This window comes from Triplophysa rosa, linkage group LG8 (genome assembly GCF_024868665.1).
Source record: "Triplophysa rosa linkage group LG8, Trosa_1v2, whole genome shotgun sequence".
NCBI lineage: Eukaryota > Metazoa > Chordata > Actinopteri > Cypriniformes > Nemacheilidae > Triplophysa > Triplophysa rosa.
In genome coordinates this window covers 20,973,247-20,989,955 of record NC_079897.1, presented here as the reverse complement: position 1 = coordinate 20,989,955, position 16,709 = coordinate 20,973,247, and the positions used below count along the sequence as shown (strand labels likewise).

Sequence of the window (16,709 nt, the reverse complement as noted above, 5' to 3'; positions counted from 1 at the left end):
GGAAGGTATCAAAGATGAAACGCTCATGCACATATGCTCACACAAGCCCTCAGAGATGCACAAACGTGCACACAGTCACATTTATCAGGCCCCAGGAATAATGGGATATATTTGGTGCGATCAAAGAGAGACAAAAACAGCCGCAGGTCTGCAACACTCTTCCATCACACACACATACACGCATCATTGTACTGGAAATTTGATCAGAATCCTCAGGCCAAATCCTGCTTAACTTCAGTACTGTGAGAGAGAAAGAGAGAGAAAGACAGACACACACAGTGGAAGGAAATATTCAAGCTGTAGTTATTCAGTTATTGACGGGACAGCCTACTTGATTGAGTTACTGCTCCGTGCAATTTTACACACATTTTTTGGGCGGGTATAAGTGTGTGATTGTGTGTTTGTGAAGAATAATAAGCAGAGCATCCTCTCGCTCTCGCTCTCGCTCTCTCTCTAATTTCAATTTAAGTGTGCCAAAGCATCTAAACAGAAAGAAAAAAGTAGTAATAATAATATAAAATAGAAAGTAATATTTATGTAGTGCAAACCCCCATCAGGGGTTCTCTATGTATTCTGCTCATTGGGGCTGGAGTAGAGGGGGCACACCCATAAAAACATCCTGGGCCCTGTGATCAGCTCTGGCCCACATTACACATCTAGCAAAGTGAAAACAGAATTGCACTTCACTCCCTTACTGCACAAATCAAGGACACCCTGACAAGTCTCCACAAAACTTCCAGCTGAAATCACACAAATGGAAAAGCAAGTATGAAATGGTTTTAGATGTGAAGTTCCGCCAAGAATAAAAAAACAACAGGGCAGAACTAATAAACTCAAATCATATTTTCCACTAAACACTTATTAAAAAATAGTTAAAGTGTTATGTTTGTAAATTTGTATATGCAAAATGTCATTAACGGTTTGGCAATGTTTTTGCAACGTTAAGAATCAGAGTGAAAAATACAGCAGAGGAAATATTGCGTTACTACAGCTTTCAGCATCACACACACGCACGCACGCACGCACACACGCACGCACGCACACACACACACACACTCCCTCCCCGACAGCAGGAATGCAGCAAAGGAGAAAAGGTCAGAATTGTTCCCAGCTGTGCAGCTGCTCACAACTGTAACACACACAACTATAAAACAGAGTGTGTGTCTGTGTGGTTGTGTCAATCTGTGTTGTATGAAAGTTTACAGTCTTGGCCACGTGTTTTTAATGGTTGTGCATCACTTGTTAATTACAGGAATACAAGCCAAAAAAGCTTTGCTTACCACATTAGGCAACCAAACCAATTAAAACCTGCACACACAGAGACACAAACCTAGTAAATAAAGAAAAAATTGACAAACAGTCATGAACATCATTATTATTTTCCCAGAGATCCACTTTTAAAGGTCCAGTGTAAGAAATTTAGCGGCATCTAGCGGTGAGATCGCGAATTGCAACCAACGGCTCACTCCACCCCTCTCCCTCCCTTTCGAAGCACTATGGAGGCTGACGCAGAATTTAGATGTCATCACATTTTCGCTTCTTAGCTGAAAAAGTATTTACGAAACGCGCGCTGTAGAGCAGTTTGTCCATTTAGGGCTACTGTAGAAACAACATGGTGAATTCCATGCAAGGGGACCTTCTGTGAAGGTGATGTTACTAGTGATGGGTCGTTCATGAACGATTCGTTCTTTTTGAACGAATCTTTAACATGACTCGGGAGTAACGAGTGTCTCAGCGAGTGATTCGTTCATTTTGTGTTGACCGCGCATGTGCAACATTGCACCAGAAACAGTAATGATAAGTTCGTCTCTCGAGTCATCGGGTCCGAGTCGTTTCGTTCTTTTATACCGGAAAGAGAAATGATTAGTTCGTCTCTCGAGTCATCGGGTCCGAGTCCTTTTGTTCTTTTGTCAAATGGTAGCTCCGCAGGCAAACCTGCAGCCTGTACCGGAGTCTTCGAGTCCGAGTCTTTAACGTTACGTGAAGCTTCCCGGATCATCAGTCAAATGCATGTTGTACGTGTTATATGTTGTATTATAGGAAGAAATATTATAAAATTATCAAAATATATGTGCAATAAACATCTTCTCTAAAACGTACCGTTCTGTTCTTTTTTCTGTCAGTATATTAATAAATGTATCTTGTGGATTTCTGCATGTGTTTTTAATTTATCTTAATAATTAACTATTTTTCATAAGAACTGTGCTGGCAAAATATAAACATAAGCAACACTAGTAAAGTCAGTGTTTACTGTATGTCTAATGCATATAACACAAGTGATCTCTTATTAAATAATTGCACATTTAAATGATTTCAATAGCCTATTATTACATACTTTGCAAACTGCATGAGACTTTTTAGTAAAAAAACAACAACCTGTAAACCTTATTGCATACTTGAGTGACCCAAAATTGTTAATGAATTATAAATACATAACTTAATACATAATAGAAATGCATCAAAAGCAAGAGTTAAAATCTGCATGAATATTTGTAAGGGAAGTCAGGAGATAAGTTATTTTTGTATGTAATACATTAAACAAGCATCTGTCATATCACGTGACAAAAGAACGAACGACTCAAACCCCGAAGACTCGGTAGACGAACTAATCATTTCTGTTTCCGGCACAGTCTGCATAGACTGGCCTATGGGGTTGTCACGTGACAAAAGAACGAACGACTCGGACCCGTGGACTCGGGAGGTGAACTAATCATTTATGTTTTCTGTAAATGCAGCCTATATGGGCAAAATAACTAATGTCTCGGGCATGAAGTCTCAGTTGAGCTATAATCCTTTTTGTTTCTTGTACAGATTTCAGAGTTTATATGGCTGTCAGGAAATAATTAAATTACTGTTTCTCATAACTTGTCCCTAACTACAATATAAGTTATTTCTTATTATATATCTGATCAAAACTAGCATAAATAAACGTTATGGGGTAATTTGGCTATTAACATTAATTTAACTCTGCTCAGATGAACGAAATGAACGAAATGACTCGAAAAAAGATTCGTTCATTTTGCTGAACGAGATTCAAACAAAAATGACTCGAACTTCCCATCACTAGATGTTACATTCGACGACACACCCGCATCCGCCATGTTAATTAAGCAACATCCACCCATAGTAAAAAAAAGTGGCATCTAGTGGATAGTAGTAGCATTAACATTTGCGTTAATGAAGGTTCAGTGCTTGTGGAAATATGAAGGAAAAAAAATCAATTCACGGCTTTTGAGAATCGATATCGAATCGACCACATTTTAAAAAACGATTAATCGATTTTTCGATTTTTTTGCACAGCCCTAACGGTTCATATTGCATTTCTGTCAATAGATCCTCCAAAAAATGACACATTGGACCTTTAAGATTTTTTGCACGTAAAACTGCTATTGCAATTTGCTATTTAGTTTTACGACTATATTTCACCCTCTCTCTGACTGAAAATTTGAGGATTAGGCTGTTTTTCTACTTTACATTAATAACTGATATAAATGCGAAAATGAGTTGAATGTGACAGTTTAATTGACACATGAGAAAAAAAATCATTTATTCCTTTTCCGTTGGCTAAATCTCATGTCGATCATCCTTTCTGCAAAAACATCTCCTGAGACTCATCTTCATCATGATGACACACTCCACACATGGGCGTGTAATGAAGGAACAAGCCACCCTTTAAAATCACAACCATGCTGAAAAACACAAACACGTTTGCTCACACACACACATACACACACTCCACACTTTGACAGATGCATTTTCAATCCCTTTCATCTCCACTTTCCTTTTTCCTCGCCTAGTTATTCCACTCTTTCCCCCAATCTAATCCTTCTGTACAGATTGAGATATCGTACTTCTTTGATATCAGATATCTCTCTTCGCTCCCTCTCTGTGGCTCTTGCTCATCCTCCTTTGATATGTAATTTACAGAAACGGAATAATGTATTCCATTTGACTCCTTTCAGAGCAGCAAAACAGTAATTTAGTACACACCGCGGCACAACGGGAGCTACAAGTGTGAAGTGTGTGCGCGTAAAATGATGAAGAGAGCAGAAGGTCTGGAAAAACAGAAGCCGGCTGAGAAAAGGCTTATTTGGGGAAGAGTAAAGCGCAATAATATGTTTAAAGAGTGTTGCTAAGATACTGTCAAGTCAGTCCAATCACAATCTGATCCTTCGGCCAGACGGACATATGCGATTTCTTCAAATACGTTCGCACATCCCAGCTTAAGATGCAGAGACAATAGGCAGAGAGTAAAAGAGCGGCATTATTTGTCAGCCGGGGGAGTCATAATAAGAGTCATTATTTTTGAAACAGAAATAACAAATTCACCTTAAAAAAAGTTTTCGGGTGCATGTGAACGTATTAAACTTGATGTATTTGCTTCCTTGATATGCGGGGGGCATTTTATAAGCTACACGTTTCTAATAAAAGAAGAAACAGGGTCTTACCCTCTCAAAACACAGAATCTTTTTGGCTTTGATTCAACAAGGTGCTGAACATTACTAGGAAAAGCTGGTCCATGTTGCCATGACAACATCATACCGTTACTGCAGATGTGTCATTTGCACATCCACGCAATAAATCTGCTATTCCGTTACATTGTGTTTGTGTGTTACCAACACGTTTATTCAGCATCTTTCCACCAAGGAATACAACATGACAGCGTGATATCTGATCCAAATACAAACGACTGACTCGTGATTCAACAAGCCACATCTTTTTAATGAATCAGCTGAATGGGTTTGTGAATCAATATCAAACCCTCAAGATATCGGCTTGAATTGATCTAAACTATTCAATCAGTGTGAGTGATCACCGAGGTAACTACTGACTCACACACAATTGTTTTCATGTTTATTTGCATCTGGCTCCTAAAAAGTCAGTCTCCTAAATGTTGGCCGTCTGCTATTTTTTGTTAGTCTGGAGCCAGACAGAAGCAAAGAGAAATGAAATGAATGTGTAGGGAATGCAGATGATCCTCCTCTCGCAAGTTTTTGAGCTGAAAAGTCAACACATGAGTCATGACATCAGACTCCGTGAGCTCTCATTCTGAAGTCAGAGTAGCACATAAACTGTCTGAGACGCGATGTTTTGTATTAGCTTATTCCACTCGTGCTCACAACAGCAAGACAATTTCAGCATACACACCCTATACCGGACATCTCCACCCGGCACCCTGTCAAATTAAGGCATAAACTGTATGTGTACATTAGTTCACTATATAGTCACTTAGTCAGACCAAATGTTTGAACAAAACCGCAAAAGCTACAATGATGTTGACATTAGCATTCATGCACGACAACAACTCTACCTCTTACTTAACTACAGTGGGGATAAAAATAGCAAAAAGGCTATTACACTATATTTACATATACAAATCTTACACAGTCAACATGTTAACAATTTCAATTAACCAGTGATATTTGTGGTTTAGCTTTAATGTTGTGGCAAAGGTTGGAGGCATGAACAAAGTCTGTCTTTCTTAAAGGTGCAGTGCGGGATGTTTTGTATGATCTATTAACAGAAATGCAATATAACATACAAAACTGTGTCTTTAGATGTGTATAAAAACCTTACGTAATGAAAAGTTATGTTTTTATTACCTTAGAATAAACCAGTTGTATCTACATAGGGAGCGGGCCTATCTACATCGAATTTGTTGTTGCGCAGCCATGTTTTGTACAGTAAGCTCTAACGGACAAACAGCTCTACAGAGCGCGTTTCGTATATGTTGGTCTTCGTGTGTGTTTTTAGACGCAGCTTGCGTCATCACTGAGTTGAAGACGCACAAAGTAGTAAGTCGTAGTACGGAGAAGTACTACGGTCTTAGAAGTTTTGATAAAATGGAGGACCATGCGTATTGTGCACAAGCGCCGACAGAGCGTGAATCTCCGTCGTCAAAGAAGCGCAAACGTGATGCTGCCAGACGAATTAGAGACAAACGGCGGCAGAAATCCAGGATAAACATCTGTGTATCTATTACCAGATGGAAGGCACTGTTGAAAGACAAATGTTTTCAAGGCGACGCCGAAGTTGCCTGTTTTCTGCTAGACTGGTAAGATAATTCAACATTTTCAATGTTTCCACTTTTTCAATGTTTACCAAACAACTGTTTTGTTGAAACGGTAACGTTAGCATTTTATACAAATGGCCATATAACCTCCGAATAATAATGTTTTTCCGTCCCTGCGGTACGTACTCCGGTTGTTCCTGACTTTACAAAGGGGGAGACAAACGTCTACTAACTTACACCTAACTGCCTATGTCGCTGTCAGATCAAACGCTTTGAACAGCGTTGCTATTTACGATTAGCTAACTTTAGTTACTTCACTACTCTCAGCGTGTACTAGATAGCACGCAAGAAATGTATCTAATTATAGAATTGTAACAGTAACTTTCGCAATAGAATACATGTTAAATGATTAATTACGTTAATATATTGCCTTACTTGCTTGTATCACTTCTATCCGCTGTCTCAGTAGACGACATCTTTTTTTACTGTTGCGGCCTCCGTCGTAATTCGAAAGGGAGGGGTGGGCAAATGACTCAGAGATTCGTTGCAAAACTATAATACAAAGCTAGTGGCCGCTGATTTTCAAGAACTGCGCCTTTAACAAAGAACACTCTTCACACCACCTTCTGATTTATCACTGAAGCAAAAATGACATGCACTGTGATTTTATTAATTAAAACACAATAAGTCTGCTTTATCATAAACAAGCTCCTGATTTACTAGGCTTAGAAACCCCAAATCACTTTATTGTCATGGTGGAATAGTTTCCATGGTCGCACCCTGAGAAAGAGAACATCCAGGGACTTATTAAAACCGTAAATATTCAAGCCAAGGTCTTTTGACTGTGTGCGGCCACTGCAGCAGGAAAAACTCCACACGTTATTTAATGCAGTGGGAAAGCAGAAACGTCTGGACCGATATCCCACCAAACAAAAGAAAAGTCGCAAATCACAAACGTCATTTTCTAAGCTTTCTCAAGGACGAGTTTGACATGTTATCCGTACATCTTCTATTCACAGCTTTGCTTTTCTCCATCTCTTTTTTCACCCGGTAAACATTACACTGCCAAGTATATCGGAAATAAAAGCTACGGAGAATAAAGCTGTGAGCACACACACATTAGTTTGCCGCTATGCATGCACAGTAATCTGACCTCTACAATGCAAACACATTAGCCGTCAGTATTTGACACGCCGAGTGCAGTTCCAATAATGTTTTTAAATAACACCGGGTCAATGAATGCTACACATCAAACAATTCACCACATATTATGTAGTCTATGGTCCCATATATGCTCAACTGTGATAACAAAAATGCTAAAACTCTAAATTCATTTCAGCTCTACTGCAGGTAATAAGCAGATGTGAGTATCCATGATGTCGCCTCTCTCATTACTACTGGGAACATTTTGGTCGATCGGTTTATTCTGATGCACAACATGAGTCTAAAATGACCCGACAGTTTTTATTTTCTATAACTTTGCAAGAAATTAATTTGATAATTTAGTATTCCAGGTATTCCTCAATTAACTTGTTTTTGATCATCACAAATCGTTATTTTCATTTTACTTTCTTACTTTTTGAATAAAAATAGTTTTTTAAGTTAACACTATGGGTCTAAAATGACCCACATTCACTTCTTACGTTATTTCAATCATGGCGGAGTGTTTCTTTGCTGAATCTTTGAAAGAAATGTATTTCATCATTTAATATTCCAGGTATTCATTAAATATCTTGATTTTGATTTCCAGAAATAATTTTAGCCACCTTAGAATGGGTTCTGCATTCTGAGCAGTTTTGAGATATTGAGATTAAAAGATTTTGCGTTTCATTTCACTTCGTAGATAGAACTTATTTGTTTTCTTATAAAAAAGGCCAGAAATGTACAAAACGAAGAAAAAACATCACAGTGTAAATACTGTAAGTCACAGAATAAGAAAATGCGAGTAAGTTAGAACCTTCCAAAGTGATAATTCCGAGGTGAAATTGCTTATTTTTCCTTTCTTACTTTCCTTTTCTTACCTAGAGTTTTTGTATTTTTAAGTCAATTTACACGAATGGGTCAAAAATGACCGATATAGGAACCTTTGATATTTGCATATTTTCGCCTCACCTGCCACACATCTCACAACTTTTGTAAAATGAATGCATGTTTTTTAACCACAGAAAATATTTGATATATTCTGAAAGATAACCAGAAATCATATTTGACCGTTTTCGACATACAAGGTTTCTGTCTAAGAGTGACAATATATAAGTACTGTACTTGATCAACTGTTTGATGTGCATTTGAAAATATTCTTGTGATTTTATTTATCCAGAGTGTTATTATGGCTGGTCCCAGTCATTCTAGATTAAATGCTGAAATGGTCTTAGAGTGTTGCATGATGAACAGGATGAGGAAGATAAGGTGATTCTTAGTCCTGATGCAGGAGATGAACAAAAAAAAACGAACAAAAAGATTCACTGATTCATTCTCAATATCCGTCCTTTCTGTTTGAAGGGAACGTTCACCTAAAAATATAAATGATCTCATTTTTTATTCACCCTCGTGTCTTTCAAAACCTGTACATGACACATTCTTCTGTGTAACTCGAAATAAGACATTTTAAGAAATGTCTCGGTGGTTTTGTGTCTGTATAAGTCAAAGGGGACCAATGTTGTTTGGTTACCAACATTCATCAAAATATTGCTGCTGTTCTTCTGAAGCCTTTTATCTCCACATTTCGTGATTTTTATTTTTTACCATAAATCATTATTATTAGACATCCTTTATGTTTGTCAATGGATTTTGCAACTATCTAACAAATAAAAAGTATCAATGTAATCATTTAAAAAGTATAATGTTTTCTCCATTTCCTGAAAAACAAAATTAGACATACAAGGTTTCAGAAGGACATCGACGATATATTCTTTTGTGTTGTGCAGAAGAAAGTTCTACAGGTTTGAAATGACATGAGGGTGAGTAAATGATGAAAGATGTTTCATTTTTGGGTGAACTATCCCTTTATTCTATCCCTCATTGTTTTTTGCAGCAGATAAATAATCTGATTCAACACTTTCATTCTTACACATAAAGACCTCAGCCTGTCTCCAGTCAACACTTAAAAAGTTTGTTTGAAAACGAGACGAGTCAGTAAGTGTTACTTCATCGTTGTATGAGAATTCTAAGATCACATTTTTGTGAAGGTGAAAGCGTTTGGCTATGACGCTGTGTAAACGTGTGTATGTGCGTATGTGTGTGTGAAGTTGGGTCATGACTGTGACTCTATAATTGACACGCTCTTATCTTTTAATTGAAATTGTTGATTCTATTGGTTTGCTTCAAATACAGCTGAGGAAAAATGCCTCTCCAGTAATTAATCTGAGGGCAAGAAAATAAACACATTTCACGGATCAATGTTTACATTTCGGTCGCTGACACACACGTTTCACGCAAGGAACAAGCGCACACGCATACGGCCACGCGTCAGTCATTCTAAAGCCAAATTCAAACAGACCTGGTGTAGGTCAAGCAAACAGAAATGTGATATGTGTTTATTTAGCCAGTTAGTAGGACTGTCAATCAATTACAAATGATAATTAAACCATTTACGTGATCTGCTGATTGAATGATCAAATTATTCATTTATATGTACGTAAAAGAGATTAAATCATTGTTGCAGACAAGCCTTTAACAAAACACATTACAAACAGAAGTCGATATAATACTGCAGGGCTATGCTCACGTGTCAATGATGTTTTTGGCATCGCATGTGACACTTTAAACATCTCAGATCATAAGATGTGGTTTCAAGTAACTCAATACTTACCCCTCAAGCCGGACGTCTGGTAAAGATCGGTTGAGAGCGATGAGCTCGCTGGCCATCAGGTTAAACTGGTTTATCTTAAACATTTCCTTCATTTTCTCCTGCTGGTCTTTAGGGATGACTACTGGCTTTCCCATCTCCCCTGGGCCGTCATGAGGCCTCTGAACCACAACTGAAACACAACACATATACGTTAAAGACTCTTTCCCTGCCTGAGGGGCATTTTAGTGTGTATTTGTGTGGGATAATGACTATTCTCAGCTTTCTCAACCATGGGAGTTTCTCAACCATCATCTCACAATGTACAAACACACAATTTAATTTACTTCTGCATACACACACATGTTTGCGCAGCTATCTTTATTAGGACATACATTGACGCAATGCAATCTCTAGCCCGTTACCCTAACACTAACCATCAGAACTACATGCCTGACCCTAACCCTTACCCTAAACCTACCCTAAACCTAATTATAACCTAAACCCTAAAACCAAGTCTTCACCCTCAAACAGCACTTTAAAGGGGTCTCTGGAAGTGAGGACCGGCCAAAATGTCACTTTACTCTCTTTGTCCTCACACCGCTGGTCTACAACTCAAACCGGTCCTCACAAATATAGATGTACAAGTACACACACACACACACACACACGCACACACACACACACACACACATGGATTAAAAACAGGCAGTTTGCCTCTTAGAGAAGATGTAATCTCTCACTGTTGCAAATCTGACCTTAATCTCACCAAAGCATGCTTTTTGAGCTCAGTGATGAACCTGATGATTCATGTCATCCCAGTATGGTTCAAGAATGTACTTGTGTGCTTAAGTGGATGGAATGAAATCTGACATTTTGTACACAAGAGTTACCGTTCGATCGTAGTGACCTAGAAATTGTACACGATTAAAAAAATGTTTTGGACCTGTTTGTACATGCGTGTATTTGTGTGTGTGTGTGTGTGTGTGTGGGCAAGCTGTGTGTGTCAAGTGGGCAGAATGTAGTTGTTCGCATTACAAGGCAACTCTGTCCTGTTTTCCTGCTCAACAAAACCCAATGACTTTCCTGAGGGATTATGGGGGGGAAATCTTGTAATCAACGCTTGTGACATATGCACACACAGCAGAAAATGTGTGCAGATTTTTTCTGGGTTATTGTTTTATAAAGCCAAGCAAATACATCTTGACCACATAGAAACCAACCAAAGTCACCTGGTCAGGGGTCATGCAGAAGTTAATTCTGAGTGACAAAGCAACATGACAGGAAACACTTTCATATTGTGTCACTATTCACTCCATTTTCTCAGTTTGTTCCCTAGTAGCCCCAAAACGTATTTGGACTCTTAAAGGTACAGTTCATGCCAAAATTAAAATTCTGTCATCATTTACTAACCCTGGAGTTGTTCCAAATCTGTACAAATTGATTTGTTCTGATGAACACAGAGAAATATATTTGGAAGAATGCTTGTAACCCAACAGTTCTTGGCCACCATTCACTACCGTAGTAGTTGGACAAAATTGGACAAAATTGTAGGTAAATCTGACCAAACTTCCCTTTGAGGATATATACAGTATACTGTATATATGTAAAACATTCTTTATTATTAAGTCATTTTTGTTTGATTTTTCATATGTTTTGAGAATTGGAGTAAAACTGTAGTACTGTAACTACAGTTAGCATTAAAAACAAGAACCTTATTTAGATGTTTCTTGTTAACATTATACCGCCTTTGACAAAATGTCATAAGTTCCCCTTTCCAAAATATTCATCATCTCCTCATTTGTAAACCAATATGTAAGTTTAATAATGTTTATTTCATTCTAAAAACAAAAGGTCTTTTGGTACTGTTAGTTAATAATTACAATAAGTTAAGTCTATGCTGTATGAATGGGAATGTGTTTGTGTACTTACTGTCTCTCCCCGGCAATCCTCTGTCCTTTTTGTCGTCACATTTGTTGCACTCGCTGAAGTAGAGTAGGATGAACATGTCTAGCATCACCCACACTAGAGAGGTGGCCAACACCACTTTACAGTACGCAAACTTCCTCATCTTCACACCTGAAACACAAATACACATGAGAAGTGCAAACACAAACATACCCAACAATACAGTATATACACACAGAACATTCGAAGGAGGCGGTTAATAACACCATAGTATGTTTTTTTTACCATATTTACCATGTTTTTGTGCACACACACACACATCTACTGTCAGCAATACAGCCAGTGTGGATATATTCACATTTGTAGCATTTTTATTCTTTTAAAAGACCAATTTTCATCGTCTGACCCTTAAAATGTGTATGGTACCTTTAAGAGTTCTATATGTAAATGGCACCATGAATTGTAAATGGCCTTTTTGCGTGAACTATTTCTTTAACAGTCTTCCCAGCCAGCCACTTTCATTAATGAACGTGAAATGAATATTTTATTAACGAACTAGACATGAATAAAAAAATGGATGAAATGTTAAATGAGAAACGGAAGGAAGGATGAGATGTTCCTAGGGGAGGTGAGAAGCGCGTGATATACTTTGATAAAGGAGAAGTCATTACAGCCCAATTACGCAACATTACAGATAACACGCTGAGAACGCAAAACTTCAGACAAGCTCTAAAAACTTCACTTTGCTGTACATAATCCTTCTCTACAAATACTCTCAAAGAAAAGTATTTTTGTGAATCTTCATAGCATTTAAACATCTACCTACCTACTTTTCTGGAAAAGTTTTGCACTTGATGTTGGCAGGATTTGCTACCTTTCAGAGATAAGAGAATCTGTGAGATCAGACAGTAATGTTGGGAGATAAAGCCTGGTTTCTGAAGCTTTTACGCATTTTAATTTATACGTTTGTTCATTTTTTGTGTGGACAAGCCACTTAGAGAAACCGTTCCAACATGCCAGTGTGGGTGGTAAGCATTTCTAATGAAAATGACATAAAACTTATTTAGATGAATGTGGTTAAAGTCTAAGGAGAATGAATGCCTTATTTAGTAATGTGTGTCACTAAAATGGCCAAACCTATTAACTAAAGAGCTGGTGTCCACATACCTATGGCTATTTAGTGTATTTGTGAGTTTTCTCCATCTCTGATGTACCGTGTGTGAAGTGTAGAAGCAGAGCTGTCCACTGTTGCTGTTGGGGACAAAAACCAAACCCGAAAGCATCCTCTCTATGTTCTCTCCAGAGAGCTGTACTGACGACACCACCGCCAAACTTCTGTCACATACCCGACGTCGCTGTATCCATAGGGTTCTTTGAAGTGTGTTCATGCGAGTACGTGTAGTGCATCTCTTTGTGCTCCGCATAACAGATGAGGGGATTTTGAAGAGGATGTAATGGCAGCAAAGCCATCAAACAATAAAAAGGAACATCAGTCATCCCCCTTCCTTCATGGGTTCACTTTTATTTTTTGCCCCACCCAGGCACAAATGCTGGGATGGCACACTGTTCTGTTGATATATAATTCATAAAAATTCAAATACACTCTTATAAAAGAAGAGGTTTGGGCTCCCATTATGTTTGCTATTTAGATTTGTTAAAGGGACAGTTCACCCGAAAATAAAAATTCTGTCATCATTTACTCACCCTCGAGTCGTTCCAAATATGTATAAATAGTAGTCAATGGGGTCCAAGAACTGTTTGGTTACAAGCATTCTTCCAAATATCTTTCACTGTGTTCATCAGAACAAAGAAATGTATACAGATTTAGAACAACTGGCGGGTGAGTAAATGATGACAGAATTCTGTTCCTTTAAAGCTGAACTCTGTACCTTTTGCCTCTATATCACCATCTCTGTTTAAAATATAAAATTGCAGATTATTTTATGTCCTTGCATGTCTTTACGCACGTCAAAGTCAAATATCACTTTTTTTCTTGCAAAATCGCACCTGAAATTATGGATCATTATTATTATAAATTTACTGTTGTGAATTGGGGTAGTTTTTTAATGTACTTTTTCAATGACTTCACTTTTAACCCCAAAAACTAGTTATAAATAGGCAGTTGGCTATTTGGTTGGTAAATCTAAAAATTATAAACAGTTTCATTGTAAATTCAGATCAGCCTTTTGATTTTTAGTTAGTTACATCCATTTACAAAAGAAAAGCACCTCTGTGTGAACATGGATGGTTTCCTGTAAAACCATTTACATCTTATATGATTTCTTCTAAAAAAGGTTCTCTTAATAGTATAAGAACCAGCTACAGAAAAAAACTATATTTGTGTTAACCACTCATTTAAGAGCTGGAGGGGTGACAGCCCTGGCAGCTTGGGCATCAGCCGTAACCTTTTAAAACAAACAAAATGGACTTTTGTCTAAATATTTAGCCACGAATGGCCCAAAAATGGCCCAAACGTCCACTGCATCACAATAGGATTGTAAAAAGAATTTCTATAAGTCACATGTAAACGCTAATGTGCAGCAGGAGCAACAATTAAGCCATATTAAAGTAACATAAATATGAATGTCAGACAGAACAGACCAGCATGGTGTCAGAGCGTTCCAAAGCTTGCCAAACTAATGGCATCGGACACCTTTGAGGAGGTCTCAGCAGCAAACAGAGAGAGAGTGTGTGTGGAGCTCAAGGTTATGACTGGCACAGCGAGTTACGCCACTGTTCTGGTGGCCCTCGTCCATCATATAAGCAACAGCAAAGGCCATAGCCCACGCCAGCCGGGCAAGAGATTCATCACCCTGACAACACACACGTACACACCTGAGCGAACACACAGGCCTGAGATATGAAAACAGACACGCATCTCTAGTGAGTTGGCCCAGAATGGTGAAGTCTGACATCACAAACATGACATCAGCACTCTGGTTCAGACTCATCGGACTGGACACGTTACACAACAGTAGGAATAAAATAATGTGCATGTTGCTGACGTGGGTTGTATGGAGTAAAGATCTGTGTGTGTGTGTGCAGTGTGTATCTGACAGCATGAGTTCTATATTGTTATGTGAAGGAAATAATGTTCTGTGTGATAAATGCCAAGTATGTACAGCCGTAGAAAATATTAGGAGATCACTCCAATGTTGCCTTGAATCAGCATTTTCATGTGCATTGAGGTCATTCCAGTCCAGTGTCCAACAAGATTCCAACAAAAACAAACCTCAGGAATGACAGTCACCCAACAATTTTTGGGGAATTTGGGAGAACTGTTGTCACTAGTTCTCAGAATGAAACAAAAATGATCATATGAAAATAGTTAAAGGAGCTATATGGAGGTTTTAGCGACATCTAGCGGTGAGGTTGCGAATTGCAACCAGCGGCTCACTCTACCCCTCCCTTTCGAAGTACTACGGCTTCGAAAGGGAGCTGTTCTCTCAAAGGACAACGATGTTGTTATGTTTTCACTTCTTTGCCGAAGGACATAACATATTTATGAAACACTCTTTGTAGAGCAGTTTGTCCGTTTAGGGCTAATGGTAGGAACAACATGGCCGATTCCATGGAAGGGGACCTGCAGTGTATTTAGATATAATAGTTCATTCTAAGGTATTAAAAACATAACGCTTCATTATGTAAGGTCTTTATACACCTCTATACCTCACCACCTATTGCATTTCTGACAATAGATAAATTGGACCAAAAAACTTTAACCTTTAATTTGGAAAAATAAAATATATATCACTGGAAATAATTAGAGGCATACAGTATAACAAGTGTAAAAAATGCAGAGAGCGCGAGACATATCGAGGGACCCCACCCCCTTTTAAAATAACCAATAGAGTTTCGTTTAGGGCACACAGTCAGCCTTGCAAAGCTGCATTTAACACCGTGATAACACGGTGGTGTAAAATCTATCGAAAAGAATCGGAAGATCAGTGATGTGTCATTTGAAGCTTGTTATTTACGTTGGTGAGTGACACTGGCGTTTGTCTTTACTCATCAAGGCTGTGATGTCTGATCTCTTCCATAGAGCCTTAACATTCAACATACCGTATAGACTTTAATTTCTAGATATTTTTGGAGCGCACGTGCCAGACTGTCAGTTTTGAATGCTTCTATCTTCTAAATGGGAATTTTGTCAGCGCGTAGGAGCATATCAGTTTATTGACGTCCTTAAGGCTAACTTATTTTTGATAAAAGGAAAAAAACTTTCATTTTGATTTCACTGGGGCTTTGAATTTAAATATGACTCTATATAAGAAAACGTGCTTGGTTACTTTACATTTCACCACCTGACACACACACAATGTTTTCTATCTCAACTTCACTGTACAAAACAATCTTATTAAAATCACATCGCTTCATTCACCATCCTGTTCTCGTCTTCACAGATCTGATGTTTCCTTCATCCATATGTGCATAACACACTTCCCTGGACAAATACCATTGTCTTATGCCCGATTCAGATCGTAACTGTTTCTCAGGATGACGTCAGTGAAAGATCATTTGCGTTGATCCTCTGCGATAAAACGAAAGTATCTGCAGTGGTAACGTAGCCATCATTTCTTTCAGTTCTCAGTCCTCAGAGACAAGCATCATTTGTGCAGAACTTTCTAAATGACTGATGGACCGATTGCTCCATGCACATAAACAGATGATGATTCGAATAGAAATTAAGTTACCACAAACTCTGGTCTGGTCATAAAAACAAAACAGGAAGTCTCTCCCGGGTGGTGGGAGAAAAAACAAAGACATTTCATAAACAGACAGCAATAAAGTCGCCAACCAGTACCTGCAAATGCTGAAATGACATCACACCCAAATGTAAAACAATTACAGTCCAAATAGGGCTATAGATACGATTACACACTCACTCAACTACTGTACCTGATGCATGCTGTGTGTACTTGCGTGCTTGTAAGTTACATCTTGCATGTCCACGCATGCACACGTAGCACACAGTGCACAAACACAGAAAGCCACAAAATC

At 38.2% G+C, this 16,709-nt stretch overlaps 1 protein-coding gene across 1 annotated transcript in view; it reads right to left on the bottom strand.

The window, feature by feature from the left end:
- galnt1 (UDP-N-acetyl-alpha-D-galactosamine:polypeptide N-acetylgalactosaminyltransferase 1) overlaps positions 1-16,709 on the bottom strand; it is a 75,836-nt gene that overhangs the window by 24,492 nt on the left and 34,635 nt on the right. The window contains exons 3-4 of the mRNA XM_057341074.1: positions 11,733-11,879; positions 9,825-9,993 (exon numbers count right to left, since the gene is read on the bottom strand). Coding sequence (XP_057197057.1) covers positions 9,825-9,993; positions 11,733-11,871 — 308 coding nt within the window. The 5' untranslated portion in view covers positions 11,872-11,879. The remainder of the gene's footprint in view (positions 1-9,824; positions 9,994-11,732; positions 11,880-16,709) is intronic.